At 40.6% G+C, this 26134-nt stretch overlaps 1 protein-coding gene across 1 annotated transcript in view; it reads right to left on the bottom strand.

Annotated features, from left to right (window-relative positions):
* The window catches only part of fgf2 (fibroblast growth factor 2), a 94824-nt gene that overhangs the window by 30525 nt on the left and 38165 nt on the right, over positions 1-26134 (bottom strand). Inside the window, exon 2 of the mRNA XM_060851672.1 lies at positions 23783-23886. Within this exon, the coding sequence (XP_060707655.1) occupies positions 23783-23886 (104 nt within the window). The remainder of the gene's footprint in view (positions 1-23782; positions 23887-26134) is intronic.

Genomic DNA, 26134 nt, shown 5'->3' with positions numbered 1-26134 from the left:
TTTGAAAAAAAATTTAGATTTGGAGGATGTAACTCGTTCAATAGATAAAGAAGAGACAGTGGAGGCAGTACATTTGGATTTCATTGTTATTTTTAAAATTTATTTATACAATATGGGCATTAATGGAGAAGCTTATGATGATATAATGGCTTTAAGAAGTATATTTAGTCCTTTTTTTTATGAAGGTTGGGACAGAGGTAAGAAGCAGTTTGCTTCAAAGCCTATAAACAGCTTGTGAGACCTTGGAGTTTTTTTCTTCTAAATTTGGAACATTTGAAGCAGCCTGAATGGGTAGGATCAAGCTCCCACAGAACCAGGATTTTTAAGAGTTAGCTTTTCAACAGCAGTTGCTGCTGGGGTTTTGAAGTTAGATGCCTCTACTGTCTCTGCTTTTTTCTATTCCATGAGCTACATGCTCCAAATTAATTTTTTTTCAATCGTGATTCATCTTTCGTAAAGACTATCCTGATGCTGTGTGATCATACAATGATTTTTCTAGGTGCATTGTTAAGAATTACTTTAATAGTTACGTATCAGTTGTGCTAGACTCTAAGTGGGATGAAGATTCCTACGTTCTCTTTCTCCTGTCTTTCCTCTCTGTTACAAGCTGGGTATTCTCTTCCTGCTGCTAGAATTGCATGAAAGACAATCTATTTTACTGAACTTGCCTTTTGCAAGGCTGTGTTTTGGGATGTTACTATACTGGAACAGTTAGTGTTTACTGGTAGCTTGACCAAATTACATCCAGAATGAAACACCTGGCATTTGCCTTTAAAATAATACAAGGTCAGTATCTAGGTTATCTTCCTAATATAACTTGAGGGGGGTTTGGTCTGGTCCATAACAAGCCAGCTTTTACTTCCCATTCCTAATTACCTGCATAAGATGGTGGTGAGCTGCCTTCTTGAAACACTGTAGTTTACATGGTGTAGATATGCTAAATGTAATTAGGAAGAGAGACTTATGTAATTTTGACCCAGAAATAGTAAAGGAATGGCAAAATAGATCCAAGTCAGAATGTTGTATAACTTGCAGCAGAACTAGCAGTGTTCTGAGGTATCTGCTGCCCTATCCATCTAGGTAAGAGGTTGCAAGCTTGAAGGGTGATACTAAAGGAACCTTTTGAGTAGCTAGCAGTGCATCCTTTAGATGGAACATACTGTTGCCACTGTGCAGTGTTACCGTGAATGAATGTTAAAAGTGGTTGACTGGGTGCTAATCAAGTGGGCTGCTTTGTTCTGGTGATGTTATGCTTCTTGATTGTGCTTAGAGTTGGACTCTGCCAGGCATATGGAGAGTATTCCAAGATAATCTTGATTTGTGCCTTGTAGATGGTGGACAGGTTTTGGGAAGTCAGGAGGGTATAACTTCTGTCTTATTTTAAAAAAACACCCAGAAAGAACTCCTGACATCTGCAGGAGACGTTCCAAACAAGTGACAACACCCCTCTGCAAGAGAAACAGGATTGAATACACCTCTTAAAGGCACAGTATTATCACAAAGTATACAATATTCTTAAGATTGGGACTCTCAGCTAGGAGGCCTGGGTTCAAGTTCCAACTACTGTAGAGGTATGCAATATCATTTCTGAACAGGTTGATCAGAAAATTACAAGATTCTTAAGTGGGTAGACACAGGGCACTTTCCCTGGATAGGGAATCTAGAACATGGGCTCATTAGGATAAGATCTCAATCACTGGGAAAAAATTTCCTCATCTTATCCAATCATGGAACATATTCAAATGTGTAATGGAATTTTGATATCTTTGGAAATCAGACAAATGGGGAGCCAGCAAGAATATGGAGCTGAAGATCCACAAAGTTCCGTTAAGTTTTAGAGAAGGCATGTTGTTGTGGGGCGGGGAAGAGGGGGGAGATGCTGTAATTTTGTTCACATTTCTTATTGTCTTTAATTTCTTCTTTTTAGTTATCACAACTCCTTAAGTTTTAGGATAGCTATGAATAAGGATAAGCTAGGACCTTGCAGGAAAATACTAAATTGGGGGAGAGCAAATTACATCAGTATTAGGCAGGAACCAGGGAATGTTATTTGGGAGGAGTTGTTATGAAGCAAGTCAACATTTAACATGTGCAAATTATTTAAAGACCTGTTGAGCATTCAGGACTGGTATGCTCCAGTGAGGAGGAAGGACAGGGATAGCAAGGCAAGAGACCCTTGGATAACAATGGAGGTCGTGAGTTTTGTCAAAAGGAAAAAATATGTAAGGTTTAGGAAGCCAAAATCAAATTACTGGGGCCTTGACCAAGATCTTGTATCCTCGCTAGCCACTGGGGAGATCCTGGAGGACTGGCAATAGCTAATGTTGTTCCTCTGTTCAAGAGTGGAATTAGGGATAATCAAGGAAACTACACACCAGTGAGTCTCACATCAGTGGTTGGGAAGCTACTGGAGAGAATTCTTAGGGATAGGACTGATGCGCTTTTGGAAAAGCATGGCCTAATCAGGAACAGTCAATGTGGCTTTGTGCAGGACCGGTCATGTTATTAACTTGATTGAATTTTTTGAGGAGGTAAAGATGATCAATGAAGGTAGAGCAGTGGATGTTGTCTACATGATTTTATTAAGGCGTTTGGCAAGGTCCCTCATGGTAGGCTTATTCAGAAGATTAAGATGCATGGAATCCATGGTGACTTGGCCATGTGGATTCAGAACTGGCATGCTGAGAGAAGGCAGAGAGTAATAGTGAAAGGTGTATTTCAGGCTGGAGGTCTGTAACCATTGCTGTTCTGCAGAGATCCGTACTGGGACCTCTGCAATTTGTGATATATACAAATGACTTGGATTAAAATGTAGATGAGTAGGTTAGCGAGTTTGTAGACAATATAAAGATCAGTGGAATCGTGGATATTGTAGAAGGTTGTCAAAAGATGGAACATAGATCAGTTGCCATAGATCACAGATCTGGCCAGAGAAATGGCAGATGGAGGTTAATCCAACTAAGTGTGAGGTACAGCACTTTGGGAGATCAAATGTATACAGTTAATGGCAGGACCTTGAACAGCATTGACGTAGAGGAATCTTGGGGTTCAAAGCTCCCTGAAAGTGGCCACGCAAGTAGATAGGGTGATAAAGCAGGCAAATGGCTTGCTTGCCATATAGTAGCTTTAAAACTTTGGTTAGGCCACATTTAAGAGCATTGCATTCAATTCTGGTTGCCCTATTACAAGGATGTGGAGGCTTTGGAGAGGATGCAGAGCTTTAAAGGAGAGGCTAGGTAACCACGGGTTGTTTTTCCTGGAGCAGTGGAGGCTGACGGGAGACTTGATCGAAGTGTCCAAAAATATGAGATGCATAGATAAGGCCGATGGTCAGAATCTTTTTCTCTCAGAGTTGAGATGTCTAGAGAGCATGCACTTAAGGTAAGAGGGGGAAAGTTCAAAGGAGATGTGAGGAGCAAGTTTTCGTACACACTGTGATAGTAGTCTGGAACACGCTGCCAGGGGAAGTGGGTGGGGGGGGGGGGGGGGTGGAAGAGGTTAGTTTAATTTGGCATCATGTTTGACGCAACATCATGGGCTAAAGGGTCTATTCCTGTGCTGTACCGTTCTAGGTAGCACAAAGACCACCATGAGAGAGTGAAGTGCAAAAAGGTTTGGATTCCAACAAATTTGTTTCAGACAATGTTTTATACATCAAGAATATTTTGAATTGTTTCTGTACAGTTAAAAATGGAATAGGTATTCATATAACAGTATTGAAAAGCTGTTTTTTGCTATTCTTGTTACTTAACAATGCCTGGATGAGAGTCACACCTTCCAATCTCCCTAAAATGAAAACACCTCACTGAAGATTTGGATGAATGAGTTTTTTTTCTGGACATAGTATGGACCAAGGAGCACAGAGTATCCCACCTACCCTCAGATGTCATAGGAAAAGGCAATTGGTAATTTTATTATTACACACTACTCTTATTCAAGGCACATACCAAATACTTACATTCCTCGAGGACTTGGCCCTGAAAACTGGCTTTGGTGTGAGGCAACAATTCTAAATTCTAACACCTCTATTGTGTGAAAAAGATAAAGCAAAAGCTGTTGATTGAGAAGCTGGACAGATGGAATTTGTTAGATCCAAGACCTTTTTTTTGTGTATACTCGAGTCAAAATGTGGCTGCAAAGTACAAAATGCAAGTACTTATCAATCCATAACTGATCTCAATATAATTTTGAGTTGTTTTTCGTAGACTGAAAAGGACCAACTATCATTACCTTTCTGCCAATTGAGAGAGACGAGAAGTGTACAGCACATGATACCTTTTGGGAGTCAGTATTGTGATATGCAAAAAAAGCCAGAGAACTGGTTTTTCAACAAGACTTGGTGATCTGTTCTTCAATGATGCAAAACGAAATATCAGCATTTTAAAAATCTGAAGCAGATGAAAGCAGGGTTCCATTCCATTATTTTTAATTAACTTCGCATTTTCCAACATCATAACTGAACTCACCCAAAATTAGGCTCCCCAAGTCCTCACTTACAGACTTCCATTCAACTATCATTCATGTTCACTGACCTACACTGGTGATAACCTCCATTGACTGAAGTTACCTTTCACCCAAAGGCTTAGTGACCTTCAGGTTAAACACACCACTCTCCAATAACAGAGCAGCTCTATGTCCTCTGAGATTGTGGGAACCTTCACTTATTTTTACTGTGAGTCTTAGCCCAACAAAATGTTGATTCCAAAATTTCTCAGTCTTGCATCCAATGCACCATTTCTACAAGCATTTCCCTCCTTTGGTATGTAACCTTCTCTAACCAAACAATTCTTTAAGAACTCTGTATTCTTCCAATTTGGGCTGTTTATGCTTCACTGGTTTCCTGCATCGCTCCATTGTTGGCGAGGCTTTCAAACAGCTCAAATTTCAGGAATTTTCTGCCATAAGCCTGTTTGCTTCACTTTCTCTCTTCCTTTAAGAGCTTTTAATAATCTGTACTAACATTTCCCTACATGACTTAGTGTCAAATTATGGTCTGTTAATGTTCCTGTGAAGTACCTTTAAACGTTTTACCATGTTAAGGCTAATATCAAAAAATGCCCGTTTATTTGGCTCACCTCGATGCAAGATAATTGTTTACAAGGATATTTCTAAAATCTGCCTCAAAAGAAGGATCAACAGATTATTTTTTGCACTCAATGTTTTTATTCACTTTTGGGATGTGAGCATTGCTGGCTGGGCCAGCATTTATTGCCCGTCTCTAGATAACCTTGAGAAGCCAGTGGTGAGGTGCCTTCTTGAATCTAATCAGTCCATGTGCGGTAGGTAGCCCTACAATGCCATTAGGGAGAGAAATCCAGGATTTTGAACCAGTGGTAGTGAAGGAATCACAATACATTTCAAATTCAGGACAGGTTGGAAGGAATTTGCAATCTCTGGTGTACCCATGTATATGCTGCCCTTGTCGTTCTAGATCATGGCCATGGGTTTAGAAGGTGCCGTCTCAGCCCTTTCAGAATGCAGTTTGTAGATATCGTGCCAATCAAGCAGGCTGCTTTGCTCTGGACAGTAACAAACTTGGAATGTTGTTGGAGCTGCATTCATCCCAACACGTAGAGTGTATTCCATCACACTCCTGACTGTGCCTTGTAGATTGTGGACAGGCTGTGGGGAGTCGAGAGGAGTTACTCATTGCTGTATTCCTAGCTTCTGACCTGCCCGTGTAGCCAATGTATTTTATGGTGAGTCCAGTTGAGTTTCTGGTGAATGGTAACTGCCAGGCTTGTAATGTAGGAGGGGATTCAGTGATGGTAACACCATTTAATTGTTTCCTGTTGGAGATAGCCATTGCCTAGCATTTTTGTAGCACAAATATTACTTGCTACTTTTTAGTCCAAGCCTGGATATTAGGTAAAAACAATGACTGCAGATGCTGGAAACCAGATTCTGGATTAGTGGTGCTAGCAGAGCACAGCAGTTCAGGCAGAATCCCTGCTCCTTGGATGCTGCCTGAACTGCTCTGCTCTGCCAGCACCACTAATCCAGACACAACCCTGGATATTGTCTGGTCTTGTATTTGAACATGCACTGTTTCAGAATCTGAGTGGTTACAGAGATTAAGCTGAAGAGCTGGGCTGAGAGGTGGCAAATGGAGTTTAATGTGGAAAAGTGATTCACTTTGGAAGGAATAAGAGGAATACAGTATACTGGGCTAATGGTAAGTATGGATGAGCAGAGGTCTGTGTCCATATGCATAGATCCCTGAAAGTTGCCACTCTGGTTGATAGGGTTGATAAGGTGTGTTAGCTTTTATTCATAAAGGAATTGTGTTTTGGAGCCATGAGGTCATATTGCAGCTGTATCAAATTTTGATGCAGCTGCAATTGGAGTATTGCGTACTGTTCTGGTAGCCGCATTACAGAAAAGATGTGGAAGCATCAGAAAGGGTGCAGAGGAGATTTACCAGGATGTTGTCTGGTAAATAAGATTTACCAGGATGTTGTCTGGAAGTAAGATCTTATGAGGAAAGGCTGTTTTTGTTAAAGAGAAGAAAGTTGAGAGGTGACTTGGAGACATACAAGATGATCAGATATTTAGATAGGGTGGACAGGGACAGCCTTTTTCCTCAGATGATCATGGCTAGCATGAGGAGATATAGCTTTAAATTGAGGGGTGGTATATATAGAGCAATGTCAGAGTTCTTTACTCAGAGTAGGAAGGGCGTGGAATGCCCTGCCTGCAACGGAAGCAGACTCGTCAACTTTAAGGCCATTTAAATGACCACTGGATAAACATATGGGTGATAGTGGAACAGTGTAGGTTAGATGGGCTTCAGATTGGTTTCACAGGTTGGTGCAAAATCGAGGGCCAAAGGGCATATTCTGCGCTGTAATGTTCTATGTTCTATGAGTCATTGTGAATGGTGCTGAATATTGTTTGCCAATAATTGCAGACTTCTAACCTCATCAACAGCCTTTCCTACATTATAAAGCAGATGACAATGGTTGGACCCAAGACACTGCCCGGAGGAATTCCTGCAGGAGATATCATAGAGCTGAGGTGACTGATCTCCAGTAACCACAACCATCTTACTATGGGCTTCTAACTCCAACCATTGGAGAGTTTGCCCTGATTTCCATTGACTCTAGTTTTTCTAAGGCTCCTTGATGCCACACTTCGTCAAATGAGCCCTTGATATCAAAGATGCCATACTTAATGTGGTGTGCACAGTTTTGTCCATGTTTGAATCAAGGCTGTAATGAGGTCAGGAACTGAACAGCCTGTGGAATTCAAGCTGGGTGGCAGGGAGCAGGTTATGGTGGAGCAGGTGCTGCTTGACAGCATTGCTGATTACACCTTCCATCACTTTTCTGATGATCAAGAGTAGATTTAATGAGGTTGCAGTAGTTGGATTGTATTGCCGTGTGCACCACATTACATAAAAGATGCAAGTTCACTGGTGAGAGTGCAGAACTAAATTTACTGGAATGGTTCCAGGTATAAAGTATTTCCGTGAGGATAGATTGAGCAAGATGGGACTGTTCTCCTGAAGAGAAAGCAGCTGAGGTGGTCTGATTGAGGTTTTCAAAATTATAAGCATTATTTACATTTCATTTGAGAGAAAAGTTGGCAGCATGGTGCTCTGTGGTTAGCACTGCTACCTCACAGCACTAGGTTCAGCCAATTCCACCCTCAGGTGACTATGTGGAGTTTGCTCATAGTGCTATGTAGGTTTGCTCTGGGTGCCTAGTTTCCTCCTACAGTCCAAAGATATGCAGGTTAGGTGGATTAGCCATGTTAAATTGTTCAGTGTCGGGGGGTGTACAGGCTAGATGGATTAGCTGTGGGAAACACCCGGTTACAGGGATAGAGGAGGAGGTGGGTCTGAATGGGATGCTCTGAGGGTCAGTGAGGACTCAATGGGCCGAAAGGCTTATTTCCATAGCATAGGGATTCTATCATTCAATGAAAACGGTATTTCTGCAAAATAATAAATGGGTATAATTAATAGTAAAACTCAGGCTTGTTCGATTGCTCTTTATTGGAATGTAGAAACATAATGTGAGGAGACAAAAGCTCAACAATGGCTAGCCAATCCTTCACGTATTATCACATCTATGGAGACCTTAATAGAACTGTGGGTGAACCAATAACAGGAAAGCAATAGTTCAAAAAGTCAGCACACAACCACCTTCAAGAGGAATTGAAGACTTGCAACAAATCCTGACATTGCCAGTAACACATCCCATGAAAACATATTTTTAAAAAGTCAACCAACATAAATAATACGCCTTTCTGGTTTGAACAGGCTGTGGTTCGCTGGAATTTTTAACCATCAGAAAGTGGAAACTACTACCCTGGTCAAAAGGCGACAGAGTGAAAAGTGGAAGTGACTCAGAAACCAGGAAACATTCTTCATAAAAATAACAGTCTATTTGGATTCTCCAAACGTTCTGGAGGCACTGATCCATGAATACCATAGTTGTATAAATCAGGAAGATTCTATTTTCAGCCATCGCTAGTTCACGTTTTGAGACTGGAACAGAGATACTAGAATTGATCTTGATGCTCATTTATCAGGGAAGAGTGAGAGGGAGATAATATTAATAACAGACATCATGATCTAATTGACTAGTCATCAAACGCCGAGCATGAAGTGTGGTTTTGAAAAGTAACTAACAGAACAGGTGCAAAGATGATATCAACACTTCAGTCTAAGAATAGGTGAAAAGTGGTAAGAAATAAACTGAAAATATAATAGAAATACAAATACAGCCAATACACAACAGGTCATACAATCCAGAAAAGAAATGAGCCTGATTGATAGATCCATCTCAAATTATAGATTAATAACCAAAGTGGGAATTTGCATTTGGGTTTTGGATCACAGAGATGAATACTGGATTTCAACAACCATCAGATGGAAAAGCTATCTATATTTAATCAATTAAAATAGCTATAGCATTTGTTTTCAATAAACCTAAGTATTTACTGCTGAAGCCGAATAACATTTTCATGTCCTGCCACTCACACATTCTTATAGGAAAAACCTTGAGGTAATAAGATCTGGAAAGGGCGAAAGAAGAAAACTAACTATATAGAAGGGGAAAATTAATCAATACCATGCATTGAGTTTAAAGGCCAGAACAATCTATTATAGGAGGATGAATGTTTCTTTCTGTAGGTCAGGTTTAGAAGCCAGCTGCTATAAAGATGAATTCACTGTCTTAAAGGCATCATCACTACAATCTCAATCCTAGAGGTGGGGCATCCAAGCAGTTAACACCCTGCTAGACATGCAACTCTTGCTGCCTTAACTCAAATTCAGTTGGTGCCATTCCTAATGAGTCAAGGAGAATAATTTGACATCGTCTTGCCAGTATCAGCAGAAGACGGTGAGCTTTTGGATATATTTCTGGCTGACTCTCTACATTTCAAGATGATGACGAATGGCTTTTTAACTGGAGCCCAGTGTAAACGGAAATGCATCAGCAGATAACCAATGGCCCATTTGAATTCCTATGGATTTATTCCCTGAGGAGCTAAAGAAGAATATTCCATAGTATTTATTCCCTTACTGGCCTTGTTTCTAATTTAATCTCTCCAGGGAGGTTAAATAGCTGCTCATTAGAAAGAGACTTTCATTCAAAATACAGAAACACAAAAATGTTACGTTTATGCCACCAAGAACATGCAAAAATAATGTGCTCATTTCTAGTTTCTGTTATACACAAACATTACAGAGGCATTTGGCAATAATGCAATTAACATTTACAAGGACAATACTAGAACCAAGAAGATACAACTGTTGGAAAAGACTGAACATGCTGAGTCTCTTTTTTTCTAGAAGGTAGTAGACTAAGACATGGAGAGATCTCTAAAATTACTAAAAATGCAGAAACGATATTTTATTTGTGGAAGAATCCAAAATTAGGCACCACAAAAATAAAATAATCACCAAGAGATCCAAGAACATGGAACGTATCCACGGAGGCATTTGAGCTGAACAGCATAGCTGCATTTATCTTTATAAAGAGGAGTAAAATGATCTGTTATTAATGCAAGATGATTTAAGATGGGAAAGACCCATGTGCATTGAGATGTACAGCATGGAAACAGACCCTTCGGTCCAACCCGTCCATGCCGACCAGATATCCCAACCCAATCCAGTCCCACTTGCCAGCACCCAGCCCATACTCCTCCAAACCCTTCCTAACGCTGCCAAAGGATCGATGGGACTACTGCTTATTTTGCTGCTGTCAAATACAATGCAATGATGTGCCAATGAGGCACAATTTAAATTTAGCTTCTGCCTGCCAGAATTCCCAAAATTCAGGAAATTCAATAGTGAAATAGAGGGGGCAACTGCCTCCTCTGGGATATAATGGATTTTATAACACCCATTGTGAGCCGACAGGTGTGTTGACTTCTCAGGCCCTACTGTGAGCATTTAATGCTTCCTATTCGCCTCCCAACTCCATCACCTGTCCCAAGATCCAAATCAACATTCTTCATTTTGTTTTACCTACAAACAATCACAAACTCTCAATGACGGAGGACCATGCCACAGTCTCATCCCTTTCAACACCCAGCAGTGGGTAATGATGTCAATCTGACTGACAAATCTGTTTGGCAGGAAATAGAAGGTCCCAACAGTGGCTGTAATCCTGGGTATCTGAAGATGTAGGGAAATGTGAGATGAGGAAGGGTGGAATAGATGAAAGAGTACATACATTAAATCAAAAATTGAAAGTCAATCATGAAATAAACAATTTCTTTTGAAAAGTGAATTAATTTTGTTAATTGCCATAATTACTTTCCATTTGGGATAGCTGCAGCATTACATTCCAAATAAACTGTGCTCACAGCTCTAACATCCCATATTTTGTTGGTCTCAAAACTGATAGACATGTTATAAGTTTAAACGGAATCTGTTAAAATGATATAAAAATATAAAATATCAAGTGATCCTTCAGATAACCTTACATTAGATGTTCAGAAAAAAGGAAAACATTGTAAATCAAACTGTTTATTCATATTTCTGATAAATAAATATTGACAAATTAGTTTTAAAGTGCTATCTGGCCCAAAGTATCCTCTAATAAAGTGGCAGAAAGCCATGCATTACTTTGAATATCAGAACAGTTAAATAAAGCCATTCCTTCATAGGCAACCCTCTCCCAAAACACACTGCTTTTAAAAATGATATTCCTAATGTTTCTTGCATTTTTAGGCATCTATCTGCACTACGTGGATTTAATTTCTTTCTCCCTCATCCTCTGAATTTGGATAATGCTGAATGTTCAGTGATGCATGCAGGTAGCAACATACAATCAGCTGTTAGCACCAAATGCTCTTCAGTCATACAAAATAGAAAAGTAGATAGAATGCATAAAATCAAAACTAATCCTTCAGTAGCTGCTTGTACAAACTAACTCTGATTCATCAAAGAGAAACAAACCCATACTTTTCCCTAGCCATGAACATTTAAACTTCCTCCAAAACCTCTCCAACTTTTATCAAGTAATTCAGAATAAATCAACCAACCTCAAGTACATTTCTGATTAAACAGCTCAATCACATGCTGCATTAAGTCACTGAACCTTCAGGATTATAGACTCTGGACAATTAGAAACATATTTCATTTTAACATAAACTTTAATAAAGCATGATTTGTATGTATAGGTAATTTTTAAAAATCAACCTGTTCATAAATGTGATAGTACGCCTCTGCAGCAGGTGAGACTTAAACCCAAGATTTCTGGCCTTACAACAATATCACTGCACCACAAGAGACCCCTGTTGGCAGCGGCTGCATGGTTGACATGAGGCTAGCTTTTTACTTAAATTTAAATGTCACTCTGCCATGGGTTCAAAAACCTCCATGTCCCCCAGAACATTAGCTGTGGCTCCCAATTGTTGTGCTATGACATAACCACTGGACATATCAAAGTTCTTTACAGCCGATGACATCTTTTTGAAGTGAGGTCACTGCTGCAACATAGGAAATGCAGAGAACATGAACACAGTAAAATTCCCATAAACAGCCATGAGATACTAACCAAATAATTGTTTTAATGATGTTGACCAGGCCATGAGGGATACTTCCTCCACTCTTTTTCAAAACAGACTCATGGAGGATTTTTTTGCATTCAGAGTGGGCAGACGGTTTAACATTGCATCTAAAAGAGGACACCTCCAACTGTGCAGGGCTTTCTGTTCTGCATTGGAATGTCTGCCTTGATTCCAGAATCTTGGGACTCAGAAGCAATATTGCTAACCAACGGAACCACAACTGACACAACAAACTCAGATCCAAGAGCTGAAGGGGTGTGTCAACCTAACAACTCACCATTCAGTCTACTCAACACATCTAACAATTTTTCTTTGATGTATTGGTCTAATTTTCCTTTATCGATTTAATGTCATTACCAATTTTCTAGTACTATTTAAATTTCATCTGCTGGTCTTCCTCCCACTTATCACCATGTTCCATTATTAAATTTGCAATGACAAAACTCTATTACCGCCTAAACTTTAGTAAATGCAACACCTATAAGCACGAAGTCCCGGGGGCACACAAATGCCCCAGAATTCCCACCTCCTCATATACTCAAATGTGACTTTGGTAGGAAGCGCAAAAAAAGAGATGGATGCAAAAGACGAAGCAACATCACCTTTAACAATAAGGAACTCCAAAACAGTTCTCTTGTTTATACTATTAAAATACTGTTAAAGAAACATGAGTTCATTTGTTTGGAAAAGGCTACCACCCAGCTGCAAGCTTGATACCTCTGAAGGATATATTACTCATGATAACACAAGCCAGCTACACAAAAAATTCAAATGAATATCAGTGGGAGTCCCACCCAAAATACAGCAACATGACAATAAACATAACAAATTGCTTTTAAATTATCAAGTATAAATGTCCTATTATGTTGAAAAAGAGATTTGTGAAAAAGTAAAACCAAAAGTCTGGTTTTGACAAAGTCTAAACTTAATAAGCAGTTGGCAATCAAAACAAATAGGCAGCTTCTTAATCAACTGTCTCTTGACTTCACAGTAATACGGCTATTTTCAGAGTTTAATTCAATCCTCAAAAGGAATGCAACATTTTCTGATGTTACAAAAGTCTGTTGAAAGACGAAAATACACAGATGAAATTCGGACTAGAAAATAAGGAGGCAACCTGAATAGAAGTAATTAAGACTGTGCTGTGATGATTTTTGTTATATTCATTTAATTTGATCTGTGAATTGTAACATTCAGGGAATAGCCAGTCCAATGATACTGCTACATTTGACTGCTGAGTTGCAAAGTTCAATTGTTCCACACGAGGCAGGGCTGGTAGCAAGGCTTTGAACTGGCCACTTGGAACAGTTCATGGTTTGTTGAATACGCAATTTTAGTCAGTTAAATGGAGGCAGAGGGAAATTCTTTGGGATGTCAATCCGATACTTAAGAGCAGGGTGTGTGGTTTTGATCTCTATTTCAAAGAAGATATTGCTGCCAGAGTACAATAAATTTTCAGGCATATTCTCAGATTGGAGAGAGATCATGCAAATTAGCCTTGTATTCTCTAGAGTTTCTAAGAATGAGGGATGATCTCATTGAAACCTACAAAATATTTAGAGATAAACAGAGTAGATGCAAGCAAGATTGTTCCCCTAGTTGGGGAGTCCAAAATCTGGGGGCATAATTTAAAAAGGGAGATGCAATTTAATTTCTCCTTCTCTCAGACAGTTTTAGTTAGAAGATTGTGAACCTTTGGAACTTTCAACCAGAGGGCTGTGGATACTCAGTCTTCAGTATGTCAGAGGTAGAGATTAATAGATTTCTGACTACCAGTGGTGTACAGGGCAATAAGGATGGAGTGAGTAAAAGGCATGGAGTGTTCAATCAATGATTGTATTGAATAGCAGGGCAGGTTCAACAGGCTGAATGGCTGACTCCTGTTCCTATGTTCTACACTCTCAGACTAATTCCAGAGATTCACAACCCTTTGGGAGAAGTAGTTTCTCCTCAACTCTGTTTTAAATTTGCTACCCCTTACCCTAAGACTATAATCTCTCATCCTAGAATTCCCCACAAGAGGAAACATTCACTCCACGCCTATTTTATCCATATCTTTTATCATCTTGAATACCTCAATTTGATTTCCCCTCATTCTTCTAAATTCCAGAAAGAGTAACCTAAACTGTTCAATCTCTCTTGATATGACAAATCCCTCATCTCTGGGATCAATCTCGTGAACCTCCTCTGAACTGCCTCCAATACCACAACATCTTTCCTGAAATAAGGGGACAAAAACTGCGCACAATACTTAAAGTGTGGTGTCACAAGCGATTTGTATATTTGCAACAATACTTCCTTACCTTTATATTCTATATCTTTAGCTATAAATGCCAACATTCCATTCACTTTTTTTATTTCCAGCTGTTCCTGCATGCTAGTTTTCTGTGACTCATGAACAAGGACACCCAGATCACACTGCATCTTCCAAGAAATGAGTTCTCCTATGATTGGTATCAGTTTCAGATGTATCATGAGAGAGTGAGAGATGGTATCCTCAGACCATCTCAACATCATTTCTACTTAAGCATTTGTGAATTCACCTGCATTGCTAATGAACATGTATACTTCAATACAACATTTATACTGATAGATGCTGAGCTTTCAGTCTCTTTTCTCATCAGAACAAATGTACTAAGGGGCAGAGTTTCGATGTTAATTGAGGACTGAACATCATCCTTCCTTGAATGTATACACTCCTTTATTATAGTTGGATAGAATTAATCTTGGTCTCCAAGAATGTGTACACTCATGAATGATCACTTAGACACACACAAGGTGACAAGTGGGAAACATGAGTGGAGGCAAGAATCTAGCACAAAGCATGCATGTTAGTGAGGATAGCACAAAGGAGAAAGTGAGGACAGCAGATGCTGGAGATCAGAGCTGAAAATGTGTTATTGAAAAAGCGCAACAGGTCAGGCAGCATCCAAGGAGGAGAATCGACGTTTCGGGCATGAGCCCTTCTTCAGGAATGAGGAAAGTGTGCCAAGCAGGCTAAGATTAAAGGTAGGGAGGAGGGTCTTGGGGGAGGGGCTTGGAAATGCGATAGGTGGAAGGAGGTTAAGGTGAGGGTGATAGGCCGGAGTGAGGTGGGGGGGGGGGGGGGGGAGAGGTCAGGAAGAAGATTGCAAGTTAGGAAGGTGGTGCTGAGTTCGAGGGTTGGGACTGAGACAAGGTGGGGGGAGGGGAAATGAGGAAACTGGAGAAATCTGAGTTCATCCCTTGTGTTTGGAGGGTTCCTAGGCGGATAGCACAAAGGCCAAATGTAAATACCAATGTTTTGGCAGTACTCATGAATGCAAGGGTTGAAGGATCCCTGTCATTTGCAGTTCTCTAGGATGCTTCTGAAAGATCACCAACATAACATTTATCATCCTTGGAGAAGCTGTTCAATTTTGACATGGTAGCCAGGGTATTAACTTGACAGCGAGTCATGTGATGATTGAAAGTGAGTATTGACAGATGTAAAATGGTCTTCACAAAAGAAAAGAGTTTTTCTCCTAGAAAGGAAGGAACACCCAGAGTGAAGTCAAGGCCCATCTGGGCCCTTACTGCCAGTTAGAAGACATTTTCTCCTGCAAGATGACATAAAGAGGGATTGGCTGAGATACAAGTGGATGGAAGAACTTTATTGGTGATTCAGGAGCAAGAGAAATGATGATATATACCCAGTGAGCGAGTAGAAAATGCAGATTTGGGATAAGTGAGTGAAAGCCATTGAGTTGAGATGCTGATGTTACTGTCCAATGGCAGTGTAAGAATGAATGAGAGGTGGCAGAGAGATGATCCTTGCAGAAATCAGAAAGTCATCAACTGCCTTCTGCACTACTATATATCTCATTTGGTCCAAGTCACCAACCATTATGTAGGTTCAGACTGGCTGTGTCTAGTGGTATGGTCTCATCTGGCAGTGCTTAGGAAAAGGATGGTCCTCTTCTTGCCACTTTACCCACCAGCTTTTCCAGGTCCTTATTGCTGAAGCAGAGTACCTGCCCCAGGCAGGAATGGAAGTAATGCCCTACCTGATAAACATTAAGCAGTGTAAGGCCAACTCCTGACTTGCACCAATTGAAGTGGCAGGTTTAAATGTGCTGCTACTGGTGTGAATACTGGAAGTTCCCAGTAGGAGTGAGCATTTAAACCTCAGGTGCCTTTGACAGTACAGCCCAGATGCATAATTAATGAGGTGAGTAGGAGAATATAGTGGAGCAAAAGTAGCTATTAAGCTTGAAAGGAAACCTGCCATGAAACTCCCCAGAAACAAACAACTGCTAAAAATGTGAAAATTCAGCATTTTATATAACATTTATTGTGGCTTGATCAAAACTGGAATCTTGTGGCGTTACTCTATTACTGAGGAACTGGGATCTCTCACTTAAATGAGGGACCCATAACACCTTTTTTTTTAAAAAAAAGAAGTGGACAGACTAACACTAATTTAGCAGTCTGGTCTGCGATCACAACATGCTGAAACTGCGTCTATTGGAGGTTAATGCACATAAACCTTCAAAAAAAAGGTACAAGGGCACATTAATAAGGCCATTAAAAGAAAAGTATTCAGGAACCTTAGTTTGATAAATAGAGGCTTCTGGCAAATGTTGACCTCCCAAAAAGAACAAAACAAAAGTGTGTTCAAGTTAAGTGGGATTTAAACAAAAAGTTATGAAGTCTGAATCTAAGCCATCTGGAACTTGCCCACTGACAGTTTTGACAAAGGAAAATGGTTGACGGTTATCAATCCATTTGCAGGAAGCATGTCCCTCATTTAAACATTTGAATGAGGTTGCATGCCTTTTTTTCTTTAATTTAGGTTTTATCACTGATCAGCTAGTTTCCCAATAGCTAAAGGAATGGAAGGTTTAAATGCCTCCCCAGCACTGCCCATGTGTCTGGGAAAGCAGAAATGTTCCAATCAGCCAACCAACGCGAACCATTTCTCACCATCCATCCTCTTAGACAGTCAGTCTCTGATTGCACCTTTAACTCCCTCCACTTGAGAAACTGACTTCTGTTACCCTCCACCACTTTCATTCAGAAAGTACATTTTTAATAGCATAGCCATACATGAATGGTAAATTTGGATGATTGTAAAGCCATGCAACCCTGCTCCTCAGAGACTGATGAGTGCAGTTTATCTGAAATTGGTATTGCTTTTATGGTCCTTTACAATCAGGTGGAAAAAAAATCTGGATTAAACAAAAGTCCTAACAGAGCATGAATGAATGTTAGTGAAAAAGGTTTTATAACAGAGGAGCATGGACAACAAATCATTTAACAAGCAAACAGAAGGAAGTAAAACTGAATTTGTACAACACATTTAAGGCACTGGATGGCAAACACAAACTCATTTGTTTTTCACTTCATGGATGTGGGCTCAAATGTAAATCAGAATAATGAAGATAAATTCTCAACCTTCATATAGTTAATATAAGACTTAGCTGAAAATAATTGGAGCAGTCTCAGTTTGCATGGCCTTACAGCACGAAACTGCTTTTAATATTGGCTTACTCATTTTAAAAAGAACATAGATGCAGCTGGCAGAGGAAATGGAAAATAGTGCATAAGATGATATTCTGTTGACGTTGTAGTTAAAAGATTGCCTGGACAAAAGGGGAAGATCAGTGTTACTTTTGCATCACATGACATTCAAGCATTTACCCTGACATTAACTAATCAAAATGAAGATATGTTTCAAAGATTTCACAAAAAAAACCTTTAAAACAAAACAAGAATGTATGGATAGGTATCTATAGATCTAACATTTTATCAAATAATTTGTTGTACAAAATGATCATGGCAAAGAATGAAAAAATGTGTTCATAAAGCATTTTTCATTATTTCAAGACTTCAGTTTTGCAGCCAAGTATTTATGAACAACTGTAATGATGGGAACTTCAGTAGCCAATTCGCATACAGCAAGCTCCCATAAATTTTGAGATAATCCACTTGTTTCAAGTGATGTTAGTTAAGCAATAAATATTGGCCAGGACATTGGAAGAAACTTTATATTTATCAAATGCACTCCATCAAAACTGAATTAAAATGTCACTTCAGATTATAGCCTCTGGAGTGAAGCTTGACACACAGCCTTCTAAACTCAGGAGAACTGCACCAGAACTGACCAATGATATTGTAAAAAGAACAATGAATGATGAGAACTGGAGAATCTACATATTAACAGAAGTGGAGATAGAGTCATAGAGATGTAAAGCATTGAAACAGACCCTTCGGTCCAACTCGTCCATGCCGACCAGATATCCCAACCCAATCTAGTCCCACCTGGCAGCACTCAGTCCATATCCCTCCAAACACTTCCTATTCAGATACCCATCCAGATGCCTCTTAAATGTTGCAATCGTACTAGCCTCCACCACTTCCTTTGACAGCTCATTCCATACACATACCACCCTCTTGAGTGAAAAAGTTGCCCCTTAGGTCTCTTTTCTATCTTTCCCTCTCACCCTAAACCTATGCCCTCTAGTTCTAGACTCCCCCAACCCAGGGAAAAGACTTTGTCTATTTATCTTATCCATGTCCCTCATGATTTTATACACCTTTATGATTTTAAAGGTCACTCCTCAGACTCCAACACTCCAGGGAAAACAGCCTTAGCTTACTCAATCTCACCCTATTGCTCAAATCCTCCAACCCTGGCAACATCCTTGTAGATCTTTTCTGAACCCTTTCAAGTTTCACAACATCCTTACAATAGGAAGAACAGTACTGCACATAATATTCCAAAAGTGGCCTAAGCAATGTCCTGTATACCCACAACATGACCTCCCAACTCCTGTACTCAATACTCTGACCAATAAAGGAAAGCATACCAAATGCCTTCTTCACTATCCTATCTACTTGTGACTCCACTTTCAAGGAGCTTGAATCTGTGCTCCAAGGTCTCTTTATTCAGCAACACTCCAGAGGACCTTACCATTGAGTGTACAAGTCCTGCTAAGATTTGCTTTCCCAAAATGCAGCACCTCACATTTATCTAAATTAAACTCCATCTGCCACTTCTCAGCACATTGGCCCATCTGATCAAGATCCCGTTGTAATCTGAGGTAACCTTCTTTGCTGTGCACTACACCTCCAATTTTGGTGTCATCTGCAAACTTACAAACTATATCTCTTATGCTCACATTCAAATCATTTATATAAATGATAAAACGTAGTGGAGCCAGCACCGATCCTTGTGGCACTCCACTGGTCACAGACCCCCAATCTGAACAAGAACCCTCCACCATCACGCTCTGTCTTCAACCTTTGAGCCAGTTTTGTATCCAAATAGCTAGTGCTCCCTGTATCCCATGAGATCTAACCTTGCTAACCAGTCTCCCATGGGTTGTCGAACGCCTTACTGAAGTCCACATAGATCAAGTCCACCACTCTGCCTTCATCAATCCTCTTTGTTACTTCTTCAAACCATTCACTCAAGTTTATGTGACATGATTTCCTACGCACAAAACTACATTAGGGATAGTCAATCAGTCCTTTCCTTTCCAAATACATGTACACCCTGTCCCTCAGGATTCCCTCCAACAACTTGCCCACCACTGACATCAGGCTCACTGGTCTATAGTTCCCTGGCTTGTCCTTACCCCTTTCTTAAACAGTGGCACCCTGTTAGCCAACCTCCAGGATTCCGGCACCTCAGCTGTGACAATCGATGATACAAATATCTCAGCAAGTGGCCCAGCAATCACTTCCCTAGCTTCCCACAGAGATCCGATTAGGTCCTGGGGATTTATCCACTTTTATTTGTTTCAAGACATGCAGCATTTCCTCCTCTAATATGGACATTTTTCAAGATGTCATCACCTACTTTCCTCCATTCTTTACCTTCCATGTCCTTTTCCACAGTAAACACCGACGCAAAATACTTGTTTAGTATCTACCCATCTCCTGCAGTTCCACACAAAGGCCGCCTTGCTGATCTTTGAATGGCCCTATTCTCTCCCTAGTTACCCTTTTGTCCTTAATGTATTTGTAAAAACCCTTTGGATTCTCCTTAACTCTATTTGCCAAAGCTAACTCATGTCCCCTTTTTGCCCTCCTGATTTCCCTCTTAAGTATACTCCTCCTGCCTTTATACTCTTCTAAGGATTCACTTGATCATTCCTGTCTATACCTGACATATGCTTCCTTCTTTTTCTTAACCAAACTCTCAATTTCTTTAATCATTTAGGATTCCCTACACCTACCAGCCTTTGTTTTCACCCTGACAGGAATATACTTTCTCTGGACTCTTTTTATCTCGTTTCTGAAGGCTTCCCATTTTCCAGCTGTCCCTTTACCTGCGAACATCTGCCCCCAATCAGCTTTTGAAAGTTCTTGCCTAATATTGTCAAATTTAGCCTTCCTCCAAATTAGAACTTCAACTATTAGACCTGGTCTATCCTTTTCCATCACTATTTTAAAACTAATAGAATTATGGTCGCTGGCCCCAAAGTGCTCCCCGCTGAAAATGAGTTGCTGGAAAAGCGCAGCAGGTCAGGCAGCATCCAAGAAGCAGGAGAATCGACGTTTCGGGCATGAGCCCTTCTTCAGGAATGAGGAGAGTGTGCCTAGCAGGCTAAAATAAAAGGTGGGGAAGAGGGACTTGGGGGAGGGGCGTTGGAAATGCGATAGGTGGAAGGAGGTTAAGGTGAGGTTGATAGGCCGGAGTGGGGGTGGGGGCGGAGAGGTCAGGAAGAAGATTGCAGGTTAGGAAGGTGATGCTGAGTTCGAGGGTTGGGACTGAGACAAGGTGGGGGGAGGGGAAATGAGGAAACTGGAGAAATCTGAGTTCATCCCTTGTAGTTGGAGGGTTCCTAGGCGGAAGATGAGGCGCTCTTCCTCCAGCCGTCGTGTTGCTATGGTCTGGTGATGGAGGAATCCATCTTCTTCCTGACCTCTCCGCCCCCATCCCCACTCCGGCCTGTCACCCTCACCTTAACCTCCTTCCACCTATCGCATTTCCAACGCCCCTCCCAAGTCCCTCCTCCCTACCTTTTATCTTAGCCTGCTTGGCACACTCTCCTCATTCCTGAAGAAGGGCTCATGCCCGAAATGTCGATTCTCCTGCTCCTTGGATGCTGCCTGACCTGCTGCGCTTTTCCAGCAACACATTTTCAGCTCTGATCTCCAGCATCTGCAGTCCTCATTTTCTCCTCTAAAGTGCTCCCCCACTGACACCTCAGTCACCTGCCCTGCTTTATTTCCCAAGAGTAGGTCAAGTTTTGCACCTTCTCTAGTAGGTACGTCCACATATTGAATCAGAAAATTGTCTTGTACACATTTAACAAATTCATCTCCATCTAAACCTTTAACACTATGGCAGTCCCAGTCTATGTTTGGAAAGTTAAAATCCCCTACCATAATCACCCTATTATTCTTACAGATAACTGAGATCTCCTTACCAATCTGCTTCTTAATTTCCCTCTGACTATTAAGGGGTCTATAATATAATCCCAATAAAGTGACCATTCCTTTCTTATTTCTCAGTTCCATTCAAACAACTTCCTTGGATGTATTTCCAGGAATATCCTCCCTCAGTACAGCTGTATTGCTATCCATAATAAAAAACGCCACTCCCCCTCCTCTCTTGCCTCCCTTTCTGTCCTTCCTATAGCATTTGTATCCTGGACATTACATTGTCAGTCCTGTCTATCCCAGAGCCATGTTTCCGTAATTGCTATGATAGCCCAGTCCCATGTTCCTAACCATGCCCTGAGTTCATCTGCCTTCCCTGTTAGGCTTTTTGTATTGAAATAAATGCAGTTTAATTTATCAGTCCTACTTTGTTCTCTGCTTCCCTGCCTGCCCTGACTGACTCACTTCTTTTGTCAACTGGAGTAGTCTCAGATCGATCTTTTTCCTCACTATCTCCCTGGGTCTCTCCCCACTGCCGCCGCCACCACCACCCACCCCCCACCTTACTACTTTAAATTCTCCTGAGCAGCTCTAGCAAATCTCCTTGCCATTATATTAGTCCCCTTCCAATTCAGGTGCAATCCATCCTTCTTGTACAGGTCACTTCCAGAAGAGATTCCAATGATCTAAAAATATGAATCCTTCTCCCATACACCAGCTCCTCGTCCATGCAGTCATCTGCTCTATCTTCCTATTTATCCCCTCACTAGCTCGCAGCATCGGGAGATATTACTACACTCGAGGATCTCCTTTTTAAATTCCTATCTAATTCTATATTCTTCCTTCAGAATCTCATCTTTTTGCCTTCCTATGTCATTAGTTCCAATGTATACAATGACTTCCTGCTGGTTCCTCTCTCCTTGAGAATATTCTGCACCCTCTGAGACACCCTTGATCCTGGCACCAGGGAGGCAACACACCAATCTGATTGTTTGCTGCTGGCCACAGAAATGTCTGTGGATACCTCAGACTAGAGAGACCTCTAACACAATTGATCTCTTGGAACCCAACATACCCCTCATTTCATTACAGCCAATCTCAATACCAGAAACTTTGCTGTTCTTGCTACATTCCCCTGAGAATCAATCACCCCCTAAATTTTCCAAAATAACATACTTGTTTGAAATGGGGATAGCCACAGAAGACTCCTGTACTACTTGCCTACCTGCCTTACTTTCCTGTGGTTAACTCATCTTTCTGACTATCAGTAACTTTTTTCCCCTTCTATAAATGCCATCCATCACATCCCCTTCTTCTTGTAAATTCCTCATTGTCTCTAACTGTCTCTCCAACCGATCCATTCAATCTGATAGGATTTGCAACTAACTACATTTATTGCAGATATAATCTATATGGAACTTTTATTTGAAAAAGGATGTCTGCAGTCTGCTTTATAGACGAATTGATACCATACTAGAACAGATTTAATATTTTGTTCAGTTTAATTAAAAACAAAAAACAGTACTCAAATCAAGAATCAAATTAAAATTCTAAATGTTGCCAACAATTTAAAATGTTCATCCTCAGATTTCTTGACTTTTGACCTTCTCTATAACATTATACAATATCATTGAAAATTTCATCTGATGTGCAGGTATCATGTGTGTGTTGGTCAGTACTTTAAAATAAGGTGGCACAGCAGCTAATTAGGTCTTATTTTAGGATATACAATTTTCAAAATAAATTTGTTATAAATGTACTTAGAAATATATTATTAATCATTATAGTTCTACAGATGCAGCAGCTAAAGGGAGGTCAATTTTTGACTCACTTCATTCACTGGGATTGCCTTTTTACCAGAAAGTCCATTTTCTTTTATCTATTCACATGGATCTGCTTAGCATACAGTACAAGTGTCTAAAATATATCCTGTTTTATGAGCAGTTTTTTTTCTTTTACAAACTAGAAAATATCCTTAAGACTCAAACTGACTGTATATCATCAAGTTCAGTTAGCTGTGCTTGAGCCATCTAAGTCAGAATGGTATAGCTGAAAATGTATTGCTAGAAAAGCGCAGCAGGTCAGGCAGCATCCAAGGAGCAGGAGAATCGACGTTTCGGGCATGAGCCCTTCTTCAGGAATTCCTGAAGAAGGGCTCATTCCCAAAACGTTGACTCTCCTGCTCCTTGGATGCTGCCTGACCTGCTGCGCTTTTCCAGCAACACATTTTCAGCTCTGATCTCCAGCATCTGCAGTCCTCACTTTCTCCTAGAATGGTATAGACAAAGGAGAGCATGTTCAATATGTGACCACACAAAAATGCATAAATGAATGATTCAAAAGAACACCCACAACAGAAACTTTGTAAATAAGACGTCAAAACAATTCCACTTACCGAGCCATACAACTTGCCATCTTCATTCATAGCAAGAAAACGGTTCGCACAGATTCCCTTGATTGATATTACTCCAATAGCTTCTGCCTGTAGTTGTAGTTTAACTAGGGAGCAAAATAAAATGTTGGTTTTCAAAACATTTGAATTTGGTGCCATTAAAGCAATTTCTTTTTTTAAAAAATGGTGCTGGGATGGGAATAGGAGCAGAGGAAATGCTTATGAGGTTCAACATATACTATTTCAATAGCTAAATGGCAGAAAACAGATTAACCAGGGATAAAAAGAGTCTCATTTGAAGGTTTGTAGACCAGCCACTAAGCCTAATTAAATTTGTTGCACAAATCTATCTGCAGTGTCACAAACATGTATTTATAGTATTATATATTCTGTAAGCAAAGCAAATCTGTTTTTAAAACATATACAAAGGGCTGACCTTAGCACTTATTGGGCAAGTGCAAATTGTATCAAGCTTTTTTGGAGGGATTCCCGCTATGAGACCCAGTGAAATTTCTCGCTGTAACTTGCCCAACACACCTTATTAACTACCTACCCTACCCCACTGGCATCCCTTATGTGCAATTCTAGTCCCATCTTACCACACAACATGGCCAGAAGAACTCCATGAAAGATTGGCAGTCCTTGCGCCTGCTCCATCTCTGAAAGACCATTGTGCACTCAGAAAAATGTTGGCAATCTTGCATTACTCCTCACAACAGGCACAAAGCCAAACTGCTCACAGCATAAAGCTGGCACAGCTGACACTCCCTTGCACATACATCTCCATTCTCTTAAAGTCACATTTAACCACATACTTTGCACGCTCTTCGATATATTCCATTGAAATGATCTGCAAGTCCCTGTCCCCAGTGTCCAGAGATTGTCTGCATTTTGTCATTGTCTAGTCGCATACAATCAAACATTCAGATAAGTCTAAACAAATTTTGTCAACAGCCAGCAAAACGTGATATAAAAGAAGCAAATTCAGGTTGAAGTTTGCACTCAATGCAAACCAAATGCTGGCATCTTGACTTTTACATCCATGATAATGTTCTGCATCCAGCTTGCAACTAGTGGAGTTGGGTGCCAATCAGATCCTGTCTGGCTGTATCGCCTGACGCAGCTCGGCTCTATCATCCACAAGAAGAGATTGCTCCAATTCAACGTCCTCATCTTTCTCCTGTTCCCCTGGCTCCTCAATATCTATCACATCATCTCATTTTCTGCACAGAGCATAACTCACTGCAATTGTACACACTGTCCACATTACACAAGCAACATCCGAAGCCTAAACATGTTCATTTTGCATGAGTATGTAAAGATGTTTCAAATTAATTGTAATTGGTGTTTGCAAACCCATGCTACATGCATTTACCCCTTCAATTTACGAACATCCAGCAGACTTGGATTCGACACTTTCAACCAAAGTAACACTGAGTTCATCCACTTTGAGTGTTATTCCCAGCATGTTTCAGTGGCATTGTTTATCTACAGAACAGCAAGTGATAACAGGAACAGAACTGATAGCGGATCAATCAGCATCAGGCCCCAAGTCGGTTGTCAGGTTACCCACCCGCCCCCCCAACCCTTCCCCAAGTCTCTAATGTCTCAGAATAAAATGGCACCAATTTAACACTGAGATAAGGAGGGATTTCTTCTCTCAAAGGGTTGAGTATTTTCATAACTCCTTGCCATGCACAGCTGTGGGGGCAGAGTCTTTATGTATGTTTAAAGCTGAGGTAGATAATTCCTCTACTGATCAGGGATAACAAAAGAAAAGTGTAAATGAGGAATGTGGGATCAGCCATGATTTTATTGAAATGTGGATCAGGCTCAAAAGGGCTGAATAGCCTACTCCTGTTCCTATTTCTTAAGATCCTTATAGTCTTATAATACCCTAACATCCCATTTCCACCCATCCAATGTGTGGATCTACCATATTGAACGTTGCTTCCAACCATCGTCCCTTCCCTCTAAACCCCAATATTACATCTTAATAATGCCCACCCTGCGCCTCCCCACTGCAAAGTCACAGAAGTAGAAGGTCTCACCCTCACAATTTCCCATGCCCTCTGATGCTGTTCTGCATACCTCTTCCCATAGACCTGGAGCTTTCCCACCACTGTTCTTATTCCCATGTCCACAATTGTCTCTGCTTTTCCCTTACTCCTACTGGCAGTGATCCTCCCTGCTGTGTCTACAGGCACCCCTTGCACTGTCTTTAATGATCAGACATCAAGGAATGTTTTTGCCCAAGGCCTCACTGACTGACATCGATGAACAGACCCTAGACATGACCAACCAGACTCTGATGACTGTTTTTGCAGCTCCCTGATGTTATGTGATTCCCCTGAC

The sequence above is a fragment of the Hemiscyllium ocellatum genome, chromosome 36, assembly GCF_020745735.1.
Source record: "Hemiscyllium ocellatum isolate sHemOce1 chromosome 36, sHemOce1.pat.X.cur, whole genome shotgun sequence".
In the NCBI taxonomy this organism is placed as follows: domain Eukaryota; kingdom Metazoa; phylum Chordata; class Chondrichthyes; order Orectolobiformes; family Hemiscylliidae; genus Hemiscyllium; species Hemiscyllium ocellatum.
Note: the sequence above shows the minus strand (reverse complement) of the source record. Positions and strands in the feature narration are given on the sequence as shown.